Source organism: Crassostrea angulata, chromosome 3 (assembly GCF_025612915.1).
Source record: "Crassostrea angulata isolate pt1a10 chromosome 3, ASM2561291v2, whole genome shotgun sequence".
NCBI lineage: Eukaryota > Metazoa > Mollusca > Bivalvia > Ostreida > Ostreidae > Magallana > Magallana angulata.
In genome coordinates, this window is record NC_069113.1 from 13,225,672 (window position 1) to 13,247,546 (window position 21,875).

General features: G+C 32.4%; 1 protein-coding gene and 1 long non-coding RNA gene across 3 annotated transcripts; both read left to right on the plus strand.

The window, feature by feature from the left end:
- The first annotated feature begins 1,333 nt into the window (after positions 1 to 1,333).
- LOC128178158 (uncharacterized) lies at positions 1,334 to 5,017 on the plus strand. 2 transcript variants are annotated; one of them, XM_052845195.1, is made up of 5 exons: positions 1,334 to 1,453; positions 2,961 to 3,192; positions 3,328 to 3,435; positions 4,174 to 4,228; positions 4,659 to 5,017. In XM_052845195.1, the coding sequence occupies exons 1-5, from the start codon at positions 1,385 to 1,387 to the stop codon at positions 4,744 to 4,746; spliced, it is 552 nt and encodes a 183-aa protein (XP_052701155.1). In that variant the 5' UTR covers positions 1,334 to 1,384; the 3' UTR covers positions 4,747 to 5,017. The 2 variants fall into 2 exon arrangements, 1 of the variants encoding a protein (XP_052701155.1); XR_008242904.1 differs by lacking the exons at positions 1,334 to 1,453; positions 2,961 to 3,192 and having other exon boundaries at positions 3,323 to 3,435; positions 4,705 to 5,017.
- A 1,136-nt stretch (positions 5,018 to 6,153) lies between these two features.
- On the plus strand, positions 6,154 to 11,500 carry LOC128177380 (uncharacterized). Its single transcript, XR_008242829.1, has 3 exons — positions 6,154 to 6,270; positions 7,107 to 7,161; positions 7,602 to 11,500. It is a non-coding gene; the product is annotated as an uncharacterized LOC128177380 (long non-coding RNA).
- The last annotated feature ends 10,375 nt before the right edge of the window (positions 11,501 to 21,875 follow it).

Sequence of the window (21,875 nt, forward strand, 5' to 3'; positions counted from 1 at the left end):
GGTACAAAGCTAAGCCCATTTTTTTTTTATAAAAGTTATTTACATAGGAAAATAAATGACACTTTCCACACAGAAGATTTTAGTAGACTTTCTTTTTAAAATAGTTTGTATGTGCTTGACTGTATTAGCCACATAATAATTTTAGTCGCAATTAGTTTGGGGGTAGGCATAAAACTTTGTTATATTGAATAGACTAGAACATTTTGCTATGTGTCTCTCAAAGTTATGAAATGACTGGTAACCCAAAGGATTTTTAAAGACTTACAGGCTAGTGGCTTTGTTGCTGCGCATTGTATATATATTTTATCGTAAACAAATGCATCCATAAAAAAATTATCAATTTGAATGATTGTTAAAATTAAAAGAGACGACTGTTCCATTCGTTTATGTCGAGGGAATAACTCTTAACTTTGCTTTGCATGTGTCAGTATTCAATATTTAAATATAATGTTACTTCTTTTATCTAGTTTTTGCAAATCCATTCATTTAAAATTAATACAAGTGAAATGAAAAAAAAAAAAAATATAGTATGTTTGATTCGTTGATAAGCCACTATTATTTATTGCTCAAAATAAAATGAAACTGAATCAAACATAATCAAGTCGACTGGGGAGTTCACGGAGTAGTTCATTAATACAAAATCTTGTGAATACAGACACGATTTGAACACCGCAGTTTCTATTTAAAGTACGCTTATTCACGAAAACGAAAGTAGGATTTTCCCCACAAATTATTTTGGTAAGATTAGAACAATCAAATCGTACATGATTTAAATTATATAGGTTTAAACTACTCTTATTCATTTTTATGAACCTAATTTCAACCTGAGGAAGAGGAAATATGTGTGTATAAATGTATTACTTTAAGACTGATTATAATTTCTCTGTATATCGCCTGAAAAAGATATAAAAAAGTCAATTGTGAAATGATTTCGAGCTATATAGGCCACCGACGACTTATTCTACCATCATTATAATGAAAACAAACATGGACCTTCCGGTGTAAAATTTCTATCCTTCTATATTTAAATATATTGAAAATTTCTTTTCATGTAAAATAAATTAATACATCTATGTATTCTGGATTCTCGTCTCTGGCATTTTCATTGCTTTATTTTGAAAAGTTATCTTAAAAGAGTTCCAAAGGATATGGATATATGATAATATATTTATCACCTGGTTCTTTGGCACCTTGTTATATGTGACATAGGCAGGCCCCCAATGCTTTCCGATTGTACAGCTTGTTCTATCGGAAGGTCGCATAGCAAGTTCGTCCAATCGACATGATTATTACATAATAACTAGTCCAATCAGAGAGCGGGTTATTCAAAAATATTAGCGTTGGAGTCGTAAAATACACTAGTCAGTCCTTAGAGTTTTGTCATATGTGGAAGATGCAAGGGTGTTGCAGCTTTATCTCTATCGTTCATTTTGTCATTCATCTAGGCTATCAGGTAAATTCATTGCAATTCAACGGTAGATATACACGTTATGAAAATGTTTTTTTTCTTGCCCAAATAATAATCGCATATTTATCAACCCTCTTTGCAAACATGTTTGGTTTTTTTGTTTAGAATTTATGGGTTTTATCTAAAAGTTAAGAATATTACGTTTTGATGTATATTTAAATGTACATGTATATCCAATATAATCTTAATCATTATAATTCTTTTCATTTATTTCATGTTTTAATTGAAATAAATGATTAAGTGTACGACGAATAAAGGGTATGACCACTATTTAAAGGAAACCTTTTGAAATGTTATTTTTTTTTTAAAATGATTTACTTTGATCTTTGTATTTCTTAACCGAAATATGGATGCCAGTTTTTAGGTAACGGTAACGTAGTTTATAATTCTTAGCCATGCGCGGATCTCGACAGGGGAAGGGGGAGGGTTCCAGCACATTTCTTTAAATCACATTAAAAAATTACCTAAAATATGCCTCGGACCCCCCCCCCCTCCCCCCTCAACACCTGGCAAACTTTAAAAAAGTCGGACCCCCCCCTCCCAAATTAACACTTTTCTGGATCCGCGCATGTTAGCTGTGTTATTTTGGTCTGTATGGTACATGTACGTTGTTTGTTAAAATATATCTTTTAATTTGGGTAAAAGTTTCTTTTAAATCACATTTATTGCTTTTTTCAAGGTTATTATGGTCACAATTGAACAGATTCTGGTGTTTGTTACTTTTGTTTCGGCATTTAGAAAGAAAAAGAAAATAGTTTTTATTTTGTTATCATAAACGCTTTTTGCGATTATTATAACGAAAAATGTCCCTCTTGGTTGTAATTTTTCTGTTTGATTTACGCACATATAATTGTAATATTTTTTGTTTAATTTACGCACACATACACAATGGCATGTTTTATAGAGTTCTTGAACAAAGTTGAGTGAATAATAATGTGTTAAATAGATGAACAGAAATTAAGAATTCTATTTCTTTGCATAATCTTCATCGATTATTATTGGTAAATAAAAAATTGAAAGTTGTATGATGAATAGCTTTTAATATTGGATTCAGTCGAATGTAAAATGGGTTCGAACAGCTTTCGCTTAAAAAAAAACCCGGAACCTATAGATAGAGAAAATATACAATAAAACCCAACACTTCAGACATTATTGTTAACACTTCATCATTTTTTTTCGATACCCCCCCCCCCCTCCCCCCAAGTTTTAATTTTCACTTCTATGTGTGGTATCAAATATATAAATGCAGTCTCAGGTACCAAAAAATGAAGAAAAAAAAAGATTTAAGTACTGTAACCAGTCTCAGGTACCAAAAAATGAAGAAAAAAAAAAGATTTAAGTACTGTAACCATTTCTGTAACTGTTTAATCAAATACAATCATCCTTTCGATTGAAAAAATGTTACAATAGATTAAAAAGCTTCCTTCATATTGCTTAATGAAATGTTCTGTCTTTGATTGCATTGGAGACTCATAAACTCCTCTTCTTACAGATTGGCTTCCCAGAGGCATTTACAGAGCCTTGTATTGCATCTCTAAAAACTATCACGAATATGACTAGATGTCCAGCAAACCTGTCTTCTTTTGAAGCAGCTGCTAGGAGAAAGAACTGCTCATCATTGGCTGGTGGAGCCAGAAATTGCAAATCTTTTCAATACCACTGCGTTCTTGGTGAAGACCTGATGTCTGCCATTGAATTGTGTGCTCCATCTATTTATATCATTGGTAGATATACATGTATACTTATAAAAAAATGTTATAAACATTTGTTTTGAGTTTTATCATTGATGATATTCAATTTTCTTTACTTTTGTTTAGTAACAACGTTATTTATATGACTCCTATGAATTCTCTTAACAGATAGTGTCTGCACTACATTCAGCACTTATCACAAAAGTATCATTCGAGTTCAGGGACTTAAATGTAGCGAATGCCCATGGTCCTACAACTCAACCAATGCATATCAATGTAAGTCTCGTGATGTACATCAAGATAATGGCAAGAGGAAATAAAATGTTTCATAATTATATATATGAAAGAATGTACAGTCCAATTGAAAAATTAGTTTTTGTTTTAGGTTTTAAGGTACTTCACTACACCGAGACTTATACTTTTTAAGACACTACGTCACAAGATGGCGATTCAAATGTTTTGTTAAACTGTTTGTATCAATCGATTAAGATGTATATCGTCATAGCTCAGTGGTTAAGGTATCAGGCTTGTGAACCGCAGGTCATGAGTTCGAATCCACCTGGGCTTTTGTTTATGTTTACTGAATGAAATTTTTGAAAATCCAATTCTTACCTTCTTATCCATCATGCTTTCTATCATAATCAAGCAATTTTCTGCTGATTTGAGAAACTATTTCAAGGTGACGTGGGGCACCTTAAATTAAATTAAGAAAAGAAAAATCAATTGGAGATAAAACAATCTTTATGATGAAAGGCAAAAACGTTTTCGTTTCTGAAATTAGAAGATATCATTTTTATTTTTGAACTGAAGTTTGTTTAATATGGCTTTTTTTTACTGCAGGTTTTCAAAATAAATTGATTAACTTATACAGTAAACTGTGTTGCATAAAGATGTTTTACAAAAATGTAACAAAAACAAAAGAATTTATCTCTCAAGTGCTGCAATGTATTGTTGAATACTTCTTTGCCATATGGTTGATCTGCTCAACAAATATTTGATTTGATTTTTTAACAGATCAGCAATGTTATGCTAACATCAATCCTCATCTTACCACTGAATCGGCTACAAGGTAACGTACATTTTTGATTTTAACTGCAATGGACACATATTTTTCATCCAATCATATTTGGCAACACAAACTGTTCCTTATGAACTTTGAACTGTATCAATTCTTGTATCTTAAATTTGTTGCTCATCAATATAATATTCAATTCATTTTAATATCTTAAAAAATGCTTTTCAACTTATATTCTTGGTATTTATACACTTGTGTATATAATATACAATGTATACATTAATATATGTATACAATAATGTTTAGTATAACGTTGTAACGTGGTTGTATCTTAAGTCAAACATGCCCTGGATTAGTCTTGAATGTGTTTTTGATTTTTCACATATAAATTCAAGCCGTCACATTGTATATAAAAAGACAATGTGTTAGACTACATCATGTAAGCATAACATGTATTGTTTTGCATTATATTTTGAAATCTCAAAAGAACCATCTTGTTCATTTGTTCGTCCTTTACTTGGTTGTTGCAGTACACCAGAAGCTATTCTATCAACAACACAAAGGGAAAATGAAGAACAGTATGTATCTTAATGTACCTGCAAAAAAGAGTATACCTTTTATATATTAGGAATTACATCAAGATTCATTTTTCATATTTTTTTTTCATTAAAAATTTAAAACACATTTATATATTGCTCAGATGAATATTATTACATAAATCTGAATGTAGAGATTTCCATAAGGATGTTATAAAAGAAATAAGTAAGTTCAAAAATTCATCCATATCATTTTGATCCAAATATAAACCCAAATGACATGTCTTCATTTTAAATCAATGGATAAAAATATTTCTAGATATGTACAACATTTATACATTCAAACTATGATAGTCTTGTATTTTAATTGTATTACACATGGACTGAGTCAGTCAAAAAAGTCCTCAGAGCCCAAAGTCTGTCACTGCCTCCCACAACAGCTGAGCAGGATCAGGAAGCAGCGGACTATCTTTTTATGTCACCTTATTCACTCAGGTGATCTATTGCGATTGGTCTTCGCCCGTCGTTGTGCGTCTGTGCTTTGTGCGCCTTCCAGTGTGCGTTAACCTTTATACAAAATTAAAAATTTATGAATTATATTTTACATTTTCTCTTCTTTAAAATTATAAGACCACTTGTTACCATTTTTGGCGTGAAACATCTCTAGGATAAGTGGAATATAAATTGTGAAATTCATTACCATATCACCCCTGGGGCCTCATTGGCTGGTCGAAATAAGCAAAAAGGGGCAAACATTTCAAAAATCTTATTCTTATTCTCTGCTCTATCACATGATACAAATATACTTAATACATGATTAAATTTGTGAAATCCATGACCCTTTGATGAGAGGTTCATGTCCTGGGGCAAGCCCAAGTGAGCATAAAATGAAGATTATCAAATGTAAGAAATTTTTTTTCTCTACTCCCATAAATGTTTGAGAAAAACCAAATGCATAATTATGATATCCATAAAGCCATCTTCTCAAATTGTGCAATCCGCGTAAGAAATGCAATGCAAATTTACTGTACACAAAGTTGGACCATTCTTGCTTAAAATAACAGTCTTCCACTATCCAAGTAAAGACATGGTGGTTTATAACTATTGGGAATCGTGAGTATTTTTGCAATAAACACAGATTTTCCAAATAAAAATATGTTCTTCTTTTCATGATTCAATGAACCAAATAAAAATCTTTAATTCATTTTTTTCTGTAGGAGAATCATTTGCATCCCTACTTTTGCTGCTTATGCCATTCTTTGTATCATAACTGGTTTGTATTTGATATGGAGGTTGAGGTATCAAATTAAATGCTTAAAAGGTTTGTAAAATGTTAACCTACTTAACGCGTATTCCATACCGTACTTTTAAAACTTATTCGTTTAGCACCAAATCCTTCAACGAGATTCTACGTGAAGATAATCAAAGTGAATTTTTCCTATGTGTTATGTATATTTTTTTTTCAAATATTTTTATCTCAATGCTATAATGTGATGGTATTCATTTTATCTGACTTAGGAAGAGAAAGGACAGTCCAAGAGGTCGGTTTAAAAACCCAAGGTAGGAACAACCGTTTCCTAGTATTTGTCCGCAATGATGTTAATGAGCTTTTACTAATTAAGGTATATAAGAGTTTCGTTGACATCCAATACGGGTTGTCAGCATTAGAATTATTTAAACACAAACAAACAAACAAACAATTATTTCGGAATTTTTGACAGATATTAAAAAACAAAGTAATTTCCTAAAGAGCATAACCAATTCCTATTTGGTTTATATCAAAATTAAATTTGTAGTCAAATACTATTAGTTAATTTTTAACAAAAGTTTGCTTCTCCTATTAATTGTTTGCGTTATATACCTATGTGCAACAAGACTCGTTAAAGAATGAGCTTACAGGGGTCTAAACATTTTTTCGTTGAAATCGGTCTCTTTGAGTGAGGGAAATATTATTTAGCGGCCGATATGTGTATAAAAACTATTTAAAAAATCACATGTTTACGTTGAATATTAAAGTAAATTTTAATTTTAATTCATATTTGTTAATTATTTTTGAAACCTTACAAAGCAAAATACTTTTTTTGGAATGTATTTTGGTCTGTAGACATATGCCCCCCTCCCCCTGTGAAACAGCAAACCCTTTGGTATGAATATGCTAAATAACAATATATAAAGCCCTTCAGATTATTTTTTTTTGGGGGGGGGGGGGGGAGGGGATGGGGATTTTTTTTTTTAAATTCCGTTTTCCGTTAGTTTCAATTATGAAATGAGCTATTTTAGACAATTATTAAAAACTACTTTTTTAGGCGGCTAGACATGCTACCGTTCGCAGTTCTTGACCAAATACATCAGTGTATGTTAAGAGAATTTTCAGTTTATAAAACTTAACATTTCAGAAGCTCCGAAGGTAAATCAAAATGGGCAACTCCCAGTGAAACATATATCCACAGGGTAGGTAGGAGTTTTATATCGAACACATATTGTATTTTCTCTCTCTCTCTCTCTCTCTCTCTCTCTCTCTCTCTCTCTCTCCAAAAAAATGCAATAATCATATTTAATGACTTACGAAATATTGTTTTTATATTCGAAAACAATTTGAACGAAATTATACTCTATACAACCTACAGGATTAGTTTCGCCCCGTGTAATTTTTGTCCCTCAATATTTGCAAACAGTTCCGCTTCGTCTTGAATTTGCACAGACACAGCTGTGTTTAAAGAGAGATAATTTGATACATTGATATTCGCCCAGTCTTAATTTCGTCTGTTGACAACAAGGGCAATAGGGGCAAACATTAAATTGGGGCGAATATTTTCCTGTATAGAGTATTTTATAAAAATAATAAGGATACGAGTCTGCGTTTTCTTCCAATGTTTGATTTTATTTCATAGAATGTAAACCATCTGAATACCAGTTAGTCCCATTGGTATCTTCTTCAAGATCTGAACATGGTTGTATGAGAACCAAAAAGGGTGAGCTGAACAATTGAAGTATTGATGTATCAAATAAGAAATGAAAGCTCTGCGTCACGCTTAAAACTTAACATTTGACAATCAAAATTTGGTTTACCATCAAAGGAATTTACAAATTTGATATTTTTTAATTATTCTTTTGAATAAGATCGTTAGTTTGTTACCATGTCCATAAAACCACAATATAATCTTGATCTTCTACCAAGAATGCAGTCTCTTTGTTGTTGGTTGAAAAATATAAATGTATTCATTGTACCGGATAAATATATCATTTTTCGTCTTAGATGCAATTTTTAAAAGATAAAATATTTCATATTAAAGGGTACCTTCAGTCAATGTTTTAGCAATAAATGAAATAGATCTATTTATATAGAAAGCACATAGCTGAACAGCTGATTCAGCACAATATGAGCAATTGTCTCTTCTCAGGGAAACAAGAGCGTTAAATTTGAAAGGGTCGCTTATCAGTTGTTTTATATGCTTCGTCACAAATGTTTCAATCAGTATCATTGCTTAAAAATCAAATAAAACTGAAGTGTTAAAAGAAAATGACGATAGCAACAGAGACTGTCTGCATTTGGACACATTTGAAACGACCCACACTGATAACGGCCGAAACAGACGAGCATCAGCAGGCATGTTCATGAATCTTTCCTAAGATACAATGTATGACCTATGTGTCTTATATTTCACATCAAGTCATAGACTGAATCAAATAGTATTTGAGAGACTTGTGCAGGGATGAATCAATAAACACTTTGCCAGAGAAAAATTATACGTGTCGGTAACACGATAGACCTTAAACCGGTAATTTTAATTTGTATACATTAAAAAAAACAACCCAAAAACATTTACTTAGATATATTTCAGTGTCCAATAACAATTATGTTTAAAAAAACAACCCAGAAATCGAAATAACCACTATTTTGTGTAAAGAAATTATGTATCGGGACAGTTTTGGCTTACAAGGAAATAAATATATGAATATTTTTGCATTCTTCGAGTGTAATTTAACATTTGATGCTCTTGTCATTCAAATAATACATAAGCACGCGCTCCCATATATAGAATTTAATGTTACATATAAAAAACACAACCAATTTCCCTTTGATAATCTGTAATATATACAATACACGTATAGAAAATACATGAATACAGTTTATTCAACACTGTGATTTTTTCAAAGATTATTTCTCAGAATGAAGCAATAAAAATTAAAAATGATCACGCATGACTGAAAATTGATTTTTGACATTTTAGCCAAGGATATTCGAATAATGTTTTTGCTAATGCTAGTATTCAAAACAATAAATGTAACTAACTTAGTGTAGATATTAAAAATAAGTGAATAATTTTTGTTATTTTAGAACCTTATTTAGGACAGTCTTAGGAAAAGGTACATGCATGTAAGTGACGTCCTAAAGTTAAGACAAAGTTATGGCGTTTCGTAAATTCAGGAGAGATTCGAGAGACAGACATAAGACAAAGACGTATCCTAAGATGTACTTAGGACACACCATAGTCCTAAGATAGTTTCGTGAACATGTCTTCCGGTTACTCTCTCTCTGAGGTTGGACATTTTAATTACTTTCAGCTAAACCTAAAATTCTACAAACTTTTATTTTTTTCTGAGACTGTTTTAAATGTTCAAATGAATATTCAAATTAAATAAATTGACTGGAGGTACCCTTTTAAAGACTTTTAAAGAAATAATCTCTAAGAAATTATAAGCACTTTTGTTTTTTTATATCAATAAACTTTTTTTTAAATCGATTAAATATGTAAATACTAATTAAAACCAATTTTTACAAATTTCTGACCAGTTATATCCTGCATACTATGGAATCATTTAAATAAATGAGGATATTTTTCGAGGAATATCTGGTTTAAAAGGACAATTGTACATGTAATTTCAATGATTAACTTCATAAGACTTCGTTTCAGATTTTAACACGGGGTGAGTACGTAGTCTCCTCCAATCCAAGAACATTTAGTTCCCTTGATTTTTACTTATGACAAAAAATATGAATGTCAATGTACATTTTTTTTACAGTTTTAATGCCGATTATTTAATTTATCTTGTATTTTACTTTCAACTTTACTCATCGCAGAGGTCCAATACCATAACCATTTGCGATGGGTAAAACAAAGTTGATTCAACTGTTGGCTGTTTGTTTGTTTGTTCAATGTTTTTCCGATCAGCATCCACAGTACTGTGATTTCATAATTTGGTCGGGATTTGAGTTTTACGTAAAGAATATCCACAAAATCTTTAAACATTGAACCATCACAAACTCTTATGCTTCCAAAATTTATTAATGTTTAGTATTTTCATTTGTTGAGGAAATTTTTCTGCCGATTCTTTTTTCTGCTTTCAGCTTTGCTCATCTCAGAGGTCCAAAACCTAGACCCTTCGCCATGGTACAATGCAAAATTGATTCATCTGCTGGTTGTTTTCGTGTCAATTTCTTTTCCTATAAGCATCCATAGTGCTGTGATTTTAGTTTCCAAAATAGTTTGAATTTATACCAGCACCGACAGTCTTTTGATTTACAAGATGGAGTCTGCTTTAACTTATTGAACTAACAGAGATGTGTCTCGATCTGTTAATTGATTAATTCTTATTGGAGCCCAAAAAATCAACATGTAATTTATTTCAATTTATGTGCTTGAATAGTTACCACCATTTATTACCAAGAATGTGTTCGCACGACAAAATTTAGTCCGTCCGGGTGAATGTCAAAGTTCTGATTTGCCGCAGACTTTAATGATACGTTTGAAGCGATGTGGGTTTTTTGACAAAATGTTGTTAGTACTTTGTAAATATGTTGTTGTGCTTTATCTGTTATTTTACGGTGAATGCTATTGAAAATATTCATGAGAAATATTTGTAAAGTAGTTCCCACGAAATAAAATTCGCTATCAAGGAATAAAAATTCGTTTCAAATAAATAAATTTGGTGGCAACGATTTCAAATTGGTTTTTACAAAATCAGATTTAATTTGTGACAATAAAATAATTTTTTTTACTAAATGAAGCCTTGAACACAAAATAAAATTTGTTGCCACCAAATAAAATTGGTAGCAGCGAAATAAAATACTTTCCCAAGAAACAAATTACATTACCACCAAATAAAATTCGTTCCCTCGAAATAAAATCCGTGGTCGCGAATTTTATTTGTTAAAACTGAAATATAACTGAAGATGTTTAACCGATTGTTAAGTGTTATATTTTTCAATTTCTTCTATGGCACTTTTTTTTTTAAAATCAGTTAATGTAACAAATATAAGAGTTCGATATTTATTTTAAGAAAAGGTGTGTCCCTTCTAAATAAATATGGAAACGAAATTTATTTCGCAGCATTGATTATTGGGGGGGGGTACTCCCTAGAATCGAGTTTTATTACGAGGCAAAGAATATTTATTTCGTGGGATAGAATTACATGGCCACAAATTAATAACATATCTCTATAGCATTGTTATATAGCAACCACTGTCGTTTACAATGTACTCTGTCCAATGTTAAGTGAACTTTTCTGATCAAATTTTTCCCTTGTCTATCGTCGTCGTAAACTTTTCACATTTTCATCTTCTCTAAATTACTGAGCCAATTTAAACCCATTTCGGCACAAAGCTAATTGGTTGAAGGGAATTTACACATGTTCACCCTCTTTAGAGGGAAGATATTTTTGGATTCAAAATTTGTTGGAATTTTCAAAAATCTTCTTAAAAATCTTTTGGTCTGATAAGCTGAAACTTGTGTTGAAGCATCCTCAGTTTCTGTAGATTCTAGTTTTTACATAGAAATATATGGAGAAAAACTAACCAGCCAAGGTAGCTGAAACTTGTGTCATTATCAAGCAGTGGAGATTGAAGTTTGTTCAAAACATGATCACCGGGCATTGGGTAGGGATCTTAATTTGCGATCAATTTTTTTTTTACACATGAATACATGTTTTATTCTATATATGATCCCTTGGGTAGGGTGGGCCAAAATGTGATGGGGTCAAATTTTCACAAGAAATTATACAGGGGAAAATCTTTCAAATTTCTTAAAAGCCGATGAGCTGTAATTTGTGTGGAAGCAGCATCAGGAAGTGTAAATTCAATTTTGCTCAAATCATTATCCCGAACCGTAGGGTGGGGACAAAATGGGGAGGGGTCAAATTTTCACAGAAGAATTTATACGTCAAGCAATTGTAAGGATAACAATGTTTATGAATCTTAAAAATCAATCTGCTAGAAAAGCTTAAATTTGTATTTAAGCATCCTCAAGTAGTGGAGATTCAAGTCCGTATAAATTATCATCTCAAGGAATTTGGTGGACCTAAAATAGGGAGGAGTTTGATGGTGAATTTTTTTCTTTTTGAATAAATGTAGAAAAAACTTTTCAAATCTTATTCTTAAAAACCGATACAACAAAAAAGCCAAATGTTTAGATTAAGGATATGTGGAGAAAATTTTGGAAATCTTAATGAAACAAGATATTATACTCTACAAAGTCGTATAGATATTTGTATTTGAATCTCTGTATAAAGCTTCTCTGATAAATTATGGCTATTGTTGCTGTGCTGAGGTGAGCGATGTGGTTCCTGAATCTCTTGTTTAAAACTTGTAATCATATTTTGTCAAGAATTAGAGCATTCTTTAATTTTTTTCTTCTTTTTTGTATACAAATAATAAATGTTGTTTATGCATAGAATTGGTGATCTTTTACTTGCAAATTTGGCAAGGTAAAATATTTCAAATAGGGATATATGTGCTCCTCATTCGGATTACATATACATCCTGAATGAACGGGCAACACATAAAAGGAGAGGAACGTTGAAATAATCGTTCTAGATGGAAATCTGTTTTAGCCATATGAAATATGAAAGCATAATTTTAGCCTACTAGTTTGAAAAACTGGAGGGGATTTAAAAAAAAAAAAAAAAAAAAATATATATATATATATATATATATATATATATATATATATATATATATATATATATATATATATATAAGATAAGATATTCTTTATTTCCTCCAAATTAATGGAGAGTATTACTTAATCAAATTATAAACTCAAGTGAAAATAGAACAGAAACAAAACATATTTATATATGTACATATTTTGATAGACATTCATAAATTACGACAATCTATTGCAAAGAAACATCTGTTTTTATACAACATAAATGCAACGATTAACATAATCTGTTTCCATTTTGTATACGATATATTTTCAAAACTTGTACCATTGCCACATCCCATAAGGGATGAAAACTGTAATTCTGGATCTTGATTTTCAAACAATATATATTCATTGACATCAAGAAATTCTAAAATGTTTTCAAGCATAATTTCTCTGTCTTCTAAAAGATTATAACAGCTTAAAACAAGGTGCATATTAAAGCTTTCTGTTTCCTTATAACATAAAGGACACGTTTTACATACAGTTTTCATTGATGAAACTTGAACTAAAAAGTTGATCAACAGTCGTTTTGAGGGTTCCTCTTTAGCAATTTGCCAAAGCTTATTAGGGCACAAATTCGTATGTATTCTACTATAAAAAGAGAGTTCAGGGTTCACACAGAGAGAACTATGCCATTGTTTTTCTTCCTCTGCCCAAATTGTTTTGCTAACCAATTTTGAATATTCTTTTTTGTTAAAAATATTATTACAGTCGTTTAAAATCACATCGAAGAGCTTATATTTCTTAGCTGTTTGTAACAAGTTTTTAGTTGCAAAAAGTTTTTCAGTTACATGAACATCAGAAATAAACCTATAAATCCGATTTTGTAAAGAGTTTTGGTCTGATCGGTGTAGTTTCCCTAAAAACAATAAGCGGCATTTGTCAATGTAGCCTTGCATGGTCCACAGTCCAATATTTGAGATGCTGGAGAGCGACGGAGAAAATTTGGAAAATCCTTGAATGATTCTGGAGAAGTGTCTTTGTACATTATCTAGAAGTTGCATGTCGGTGAGTGTCAGTGACGACCATATTTCACAGGAGTAGAGGGTAGAGGGTAGCACAACACGTTTCCATATTTTGGCAGACACAACTGGATGAATGTCGGAGTTATTAACATTAATAGAGTATAATGAGTGGATTTTTGATCTTGCATTTTTGCACACTCGTTCGGTTAGCTTGTCAGTTTTCATATTTGCTTGTAGAAGGCAGCCAGCATAAACAGTGTTATCAGACTGAGGAATTACACTACCAAATAATCTAATACTATAAGAAACAGAACATTTTTGTGTCTTGGAAAAAACAATAAAGACACTTTTACTTGGATTGTAATGAAGTCTCCAAGTATATGCATATTTTTCTACTTTATTAAGTAAACATTGTAAAGACCTTGGCGAGTTGGTCATTAAAACAGTATCATCCGCTAATAAAATACCTGGTATGTGTATATCACCCAAAACAAGACCATTACCATTTTGGCAAATTTCAGATAACAAATCATTAATGTAAACAAGAAACATAAAAGCACTTAGGACCCTTCTTTGTCCTACACCTTGTAAAACTTTAAACAAGTTGGAGTTTGCACCACAAAATGACACAAAACATTTGCTGCCATTATACCAGTATTTTATAATTTGCCATAACCTTGAGTCAATATTAAGATTATATAGTTTATATAGTAGACCATTATGCCAAATTCTGTCAAACGCTTTTTCATTATCTAGAAATGCACAAATACTGATGAACCTTTATCTACATAATAAATTATTGCTTCTTTTAAGACGTAACAAGCTGGTATGGCACCATATTCACTTCTGAACCCAAATTGCAAATTGTGTGGGAATGATACATTTTTGTTAGCGAAGTCATTTTCAATTCTTGATAGAACTATTTTTTCAAACAGTTTGCTCACTACAGATGTCAATGTAATACCTCTGTAATTAGTAGGATCACATTAATCCTTATCTTTACCTTTATAGATAGATATAATTTTTCCAACTTAAAACATTTCGGGTACATACTTTTCACTCATTATAGCATTAAAAAGAAGACATAGTTTTTCAATAAGAATATGATCACTGTATATCAGGTGCTAGGTGGTAAGAAAGTCTGGTCCAGGGGCTTTGCCTTTTGAGAGTTTTTCAATATGATGCTTTATTTCCTCAACTGTTATAGCGTCTTGTTCCGTGAATGGTTCTTCCTGATAGTTTAGATTGTTATCGATGTTTTCTACGATTTCATTAATGTAGTTTTTAAAGTTATCATCGAATTTACCTGGACAATGTCGTTCGCACGCAAGATCTGAATAATATTCCTTCCAAAGGTTACACATGTCAGTTATGTTTTCAGCAGTTTTTTCTTTATATCTTAACTTGGAAGGTAGGGATGTGCTTGTTCGTTTTTTTATTTTTCCATGCTGTACTATAAAAAGTTCCTATATCTATTTCGGCGGCTTTATCGATTTCATCAAATATTGTTTGTGTCCAATCTTTTTTTGCTAATCTGTGAAGTTTTCTAAATTGACATTTTGTTTTTTTGTAATTTACATATGATTCATTTTGTTTGTCTCTAGGCGAACCTTCTGATTTCCATGCTCTTCTAGAACGCCGCATTTCATAATGGGCGTTGTGTAACTCTGATTTTTTTCCAATATGGTTTGATGTGTGAATTAAATTTTCCATATAAAATATGTTCGTCAGCAGATGACAGAAGAGAAGCGGTTAGGTGGATAAGGAACATATCGATGGTGTCCTTAGATGACAGTACCATAGCTGTTGAGTTTAAAAGATTATTACATGTAATTCTATATTGCTGCTAGGTTGTTTGTGTCAGCTAACTAATTTTCAAAAATCTTCTTAAAAATCTTTTGGTCTGATAAGCTGAAACTTGTGTTGAAGCATCCTCAGTTTCTGTAGATTCCAGTTTTTACATAGAAATATGTGGAGAAAAACTAACCGGCCAAGGTAGCTGAAACTTGTGTCATTCTCAAGCAGTGGAGATTGAAGTTTGTTCAAAACATGATCACCGGGCATACATGAATACATGTATATAGAAGAAAACACAGTTTTTTAAAATCTTCTGATGAAAACCAACTAGCAATCAAAGCTGTAACATCTGTAGAAGCACCCTTAAGTAGTGTAAATTCAGGTTTTATTCTATATATGATCCCTTGGGTAGGGTGGGCCAAAATGTGATGGGGTCAAATTTTCACAAGAAATTATACAGGGGAAAATCTTTCAAATTTCTTAAAAGCCGGATGAGCTGTAATTTGTGTGGAAGCAGCATCAGGAAGTGTAAATTCAATTTTGCTCAAATCATTATCCCGAACCGTAGGGTGGGAACAAAATGGGGAGGGGTCAAATTTTCACATAAGAATTTATACGTCAAGCAATTGTAAGGATAACAATGTTTATGAATCTTAAAAACCAATCTGCTAGAAAAGCTTAAATTTGTATTTAAGCATCCTCAAGTAGTGGAGATTCAAGTCCGTATAAATTATCGTCTCAAGGAATTTGGTGGACCTAAAATAGGGAGGAGTTTGATGGTGAATTTTTTTCTTTTTGAATAAATGTAGAAAAAACTTTTCAAATCTTATTCTTAAAAACCGATACAACAAAAAAGCCAAATGTTTAGATTAAGGATATGTGGAGAAAATTTTGGAAATCTTAATGAAACAAGATATTATACTCTACAAAGTCGTATAGATATTTGTATTTGAATCTCTGTATAAAGCTTCTCTGATAAATTATGGCTATTGTTGCTGTGCTGAGGTGAGCGATGTGGTTCCTGAATCTCTTGTTTAAAACTTGTAATCATATTTTGTCAAGGATTAGAGCATTCTTTAATTTTTAACATCGTATTTGATTCGTAGACGATGTGAAGATAATCTAAGTTTGCTTAAAGGCTTTCCTATCTTTAACATATTATATGTATTTAGATAGTCTTCCTGGTGCATAGGCAAGTTTAGATATTTATCTCATACGCGTGGTGTATATTACCCGTGTGATAAACCTTTGCTATATCACACGGGTGATGCTATATCAAATACTTCCGGTCGGAACTACTTTTGACACAGCCCCTCGCTTCAACGCTTCGTGACCTAATTTCGAAGATTTGCTAGTACTTTCAACATAACTATATCTACTACAAAAATTAATATAAAATTGATTTTGTCAAAGATTTAAATTACAAATATGAAGGAAAACCCATAACTGCGTAGCACAGGCGTCGGAACCGGGGGCTATTTTGAGTGGGGGGGGGGGGGGGGGGTGGGGGGGTGGGGTTAGCCCCCCCCCCCACACCTTTTTTGCAAAGTTATTCATAACCGTAACCACAAGACCCTTTTTTCTTGTTTGTCAAGATTTTTGATAAATTTAGCCCACTTCCAACTTTCAATTTGCTTTGTGAAGTTTATAAAACTACAAATTACGTAAACTATCAAGGAATAACTGTTCATCCTGACGACGCGATGAAACAGAGCGCTCTGGTTGTGTTTATATACAAGAACTTACCGAAATAATGTTTCATGAGACTTTTATTCCACCACCAGTAAGCATCCTTTTTCACTATTTTCAATTTCGAATCATAAGGCTAGCCTAGTGTTTGTTTTATTAAACATCATGCATCAACAACTGTTCCTCGCTCGAGTCAATTCAAACTAACGAGCATTTGCAACTTTGTGTATGTCAACAAAACTGATTATTCAAGTCTTCTAATCGGAATTTCCATTTAATCAAGTGAATAAGCTCTAAGAAAAATTATCTAGAGCTAAAAAATTATTTTAATGTTTATTTCAGTGAAACTTTACATTAAAAGAGTTAGATTTATCTCAGGTATGACGTACTAAATTGTATTGCGCAAGGTCACAATAGCCGCATAACACAACGTTGCATCATCGTTTTTAATCTTTGAAAAAAACAACAATTTGGGTCACACAAGGGACTATCTCAAAAGCTTCATAATATAAATCAAATTGTATGAGATAAATAGAACATCTATAATTGTGTGATTTTATATTTGCTTTATCCAACTCGTTGAAATGGTTATATTCGCTCGGCAAGCCTCGCGAATATATACACCATTTCAACTCGTTGGATAAAGCAAATATAAAATCACACAATATAGATATCCTCTATTTATCTAAACGTAAAGGGCGGGCATTTTCAATTTCTACACGTTAATTTTGGTGAAAACAATCTGACAGTCTTTGCTCAAAATATGAAAAACATTTTTTTTCATTTACCGACTCAAGGTTCTATCATACATCATTAAAACCATTTGACAAAAGTGTGTTCTTGACCCCAAAAATCCAGCCTGATACATTGTTTTTCAGATCATATTCATGAATGATTTTATAAGAAGAAAATCTACAAATGTACAAAAGAGCTTAACTACCATTTGCAATTTTAAAGTCAACGATACTTTTTAAAACATATAATGCAGGAATAGAACAACAAACTATCTTAAGCCAAAATTGCTCATCTCATCAGATATCGCACTATTGTCTTCTGACCATCTTTGTGATCTGTTGTTTAGGATACGTGAGAAAAGCTTCGCCAGAAAACTTATTAGGGTTATGCCCCTGTAGTTCTGTGGATCTATTTTATCTCCTTTTTTTAATCGGCACAATTATACCCAATTTCCAATTTGAGAGATAATAACCACTATCAAATATCGAATTAAATAACACATTAAACACTGGTTCAAGGGTTGACACATCTGCACTGAGCTCCTCGTTGATAATATTGTCATAACCGCTCGATTTTTCATATTTGAGAGATTCGACCGCATCAATTATCTCTTTGCTGGATAATGGTTCGTCTAGCTCTGGGAAGGCGGTCGCGATTGGTCCGTTTCTTGGGCTTCCTGCACGGTGCATCATTTTCATTTCGCAAACACCAATCTGAAAATAGCTGAAAAAATCGTCAGGTGCTACTTTAACTTGATGCGCCTTCTCCTATGGACTCAACAATTTCCAGAATTCTGTGGGATTTTTGGTTTTTAGTTGCTTTAATTTATCTCGTTGGTTTAGTTTGTAGCTTGCACTTTTCTTTCGAATAAGAGATTTGTAGCATTTCTTGGCCGTAAACATTTCAATTGGGTTATTCGATCGTTGACCTTTTATTGTTGTATCGGTAAATAGCATTGACCAACGTCCTTTAAGCCGTTTTGCACTCTGTGTTAAACTACGGTGTGTCTTTGTGTCGTTTGCATCTGAATCCGGATCCTCCCTGTCTTATACCTGGTATCTGTTACTGGTTTGCAAAAAAGGTTCCGCAATATTTAGCAGTGTGTCTGATAATTGGCTTTTTACATCGTTTATAGCTTCTTGCGTTGTGTGGTTCCTATTATTTACTATGTTTTCGAACCTATGAATGTTTGTTCTCAAGTTCTGTATGTATTCGCTGCGAGTTGATTCGTTCCACTTCCACTTTTCTATGCTTTCACATTTTCCTTCCTCTCTGTGATTAACGTTATAGCCAGCTTTGATATCACATATCATTGGGTTATAGTCTGAAAATTGTGGTTTGTCTACACAAAATTTCGACACGTTTTGAAAATATTCCTCCTCTGTCAACATTTATTCAATTATGCCGCGCTTCCCAACTCCGTTTCACATGTGAATTTACCAATCTTCGCATCTGAGTGGAGTCGGCCATTTACAATTCTAAGTTTCAGAGATATGCACATATCCAGTACCATTGCTCCGAATAATTTTTTTCTCGCATTATCACCGGTATGAGATCGGTTTGTCCGGTGTGAGACAGCAGTGTGAGATTTTTCTGTCTTACACTATGTATTACTACGCCGTTTTAAAACATAAACAAACGTTGTCTGCTGTAGGGAAATGCAAAATGGTGCATTGAGATTATCCATTAAGTAATTGCGTTGCTTAATTAATTACAATTTATCATATTTTTAATTAAAAAACTGTCGTATGCTCTCGTTTTGACTTGCACTATTTGAAGCACGCAGAGGAATAAACTGAAAGTAATCTTTTGAACGTCATAACAGAAAGTTGTCAAACATCATTTTTTAAGGTAATATAATGCGAGAAAAATAATCATTCATTATATACTTGTGTGGGATAGTGAAATTCCACCTCGGGGCCAAGATTCACGGTCTAGGACTCGGCAAAGCCTCGTCCTAGACCGTGAATCTTGTCCCCTCGGTGGAATTTCACTATCCCTGACTCGTAATAATGAATGATTCTATTAATCTTTATCCTCGGCGTAACACTTTATAACTTTATCACATTATTATATATATAAAGTTTATTCTCGTTCTCTGGTGGTATGAAATCGTCCATAATGTAGTCATGCAGGTGCTTGAGCAGTTTGGGCATTTAGATCATTCCTTAAAATAATTTTCCCTAATGTTTGGAATGTAGCTATATTTTTAGTTACTGTAATTTATCAAAAACATGTTTGTTGTTTAAAATTACGTTGTAGATTTAGGATTTTTTATGGGGTAAGTACGCACAGCATAAATATAGGTCCTCCTCGACCGAGAAAAAGTCTTTGTCAAGCTTGAACCACATAATTCTCTCAGAGTCTGATAACGCTAATTGAATGCCTTTATGGAGTGAATCTTTTATGAATACAACTATTCTACCACTATTACTTCTGGACTTTTTCTGTATAAACGGTCTGGGTTTATGGTACATTAAGTAATTGTTCACTTCAATTTTGCTGTCATTGTTTGTCCAGGTTTCCTGTAGACATAGTATGTCAATATTATTTGATACCAAATATTCACTAAAATCTTTATTTTCCATTTTTTGTGGTGTCAGACCTTTAATGTTCCATGACATAATGCTAATACTGTTCCCGGCGTACCCCCTTGTCATCACTAGTGTCTCTTTGATTTGTTCTCTGATTAATACATGTTTTGTTACCGGATGTTTGTATTTTTCTCCGTCCGTCGATGTTTAGTTTGTCATTCCTCATAAAGGCTGTTTTATCCTCACGTTCGCCTCGAGCCATTACGGGTGCCTCGAGCCATTTTTCTCCTGTCGACGATTTCCTTAGGGTACTGTTGCGCTATTCCGTATGCTGTGTCCTTTAGCTTGAAACTGTCTTTTTGCACCATTTCTTTTTCTTTTTCGAAATTGGAATATAGCAATTATTGGCTTCTTTTATCCCACTCTTTATTCTGTTCTGTACACGTTTTCAATTTTGATTTTTTGGGGCGTCTAAGTAATCCGCACAAAAACCGCGATTCAATACAATCCTCTTTTCTTTCTAGTGCATGGGACTTCATTAATTCCAAATAAAATTAGGTTATTTTTACCTGACTTTGTACAGTCATATTATAACATTTCTACGTGGAGATCCTTGCTCGATATTTCAATTTCCTTTATTTCTGAATACACATATGCACTACTTTCATCCATTCTGCGTTCTTCCATTTGTTTATATTTACATCTACCGAATATGATTCCCTCTATTTCTTACGGAAACTTTAGTTAATTCATAGTTCTATAGAAACAGCCAGCCAAGACGCCCTCTTTATCGACTGGTCAAAACCTACAGCGACCTAAGAAAAATCATGGACTGCACGAAATAATCATGATGATGTAAGACTCAAATTCCCATAGGGGATGATTTTGGCTGTTTATTTTAGCTAACGTACTGATGTACATTAACAATAATTTAATTAATTTAACTTAATTTTTGCAATCAGTCTATTAATTTGTTAAAAGAAAGATGTAAATATAAACAATAAAATGCTTTCTTTGATGATTCATGCAGGTTATGAAGGTAGCGATCATTAACGCGGGTTAATTATGTATTTTTTTTTTTGCAATGTCGCTACCTTCACATCCCGCGTGAATCACCAAAGAAAGCATTTTATTGTTTAGATATATATTTTTTTAAGTTATTGGAATTGATACCTTAATAAAAACACATTAACTCTTGATTCTAAACTCTGACCTGAGTTTTGCTTCCACCACTTTTCGCTTGATATTTCGATAATTATAAATAACTTTGTGCTCAAAGTATGCTCATCCACTAATATGCAAAATGTCCAGATTATCGGTTTTGAAACTCTTCCTCTACCGCTTCAAGTTTCAATATACATAGCCCAAAATAGAAAGTCTACGTGAATTTTGCATTGCATCAGCCATGAAAAAGCCCGGATGATAACGTTGAAAAACTGTGCGAGGTATTCCGAGTGAGTTCCGAATGGAGAAGAGATGTAAATATTTCCAATTATATATCTCCGTTAAAAATTGTT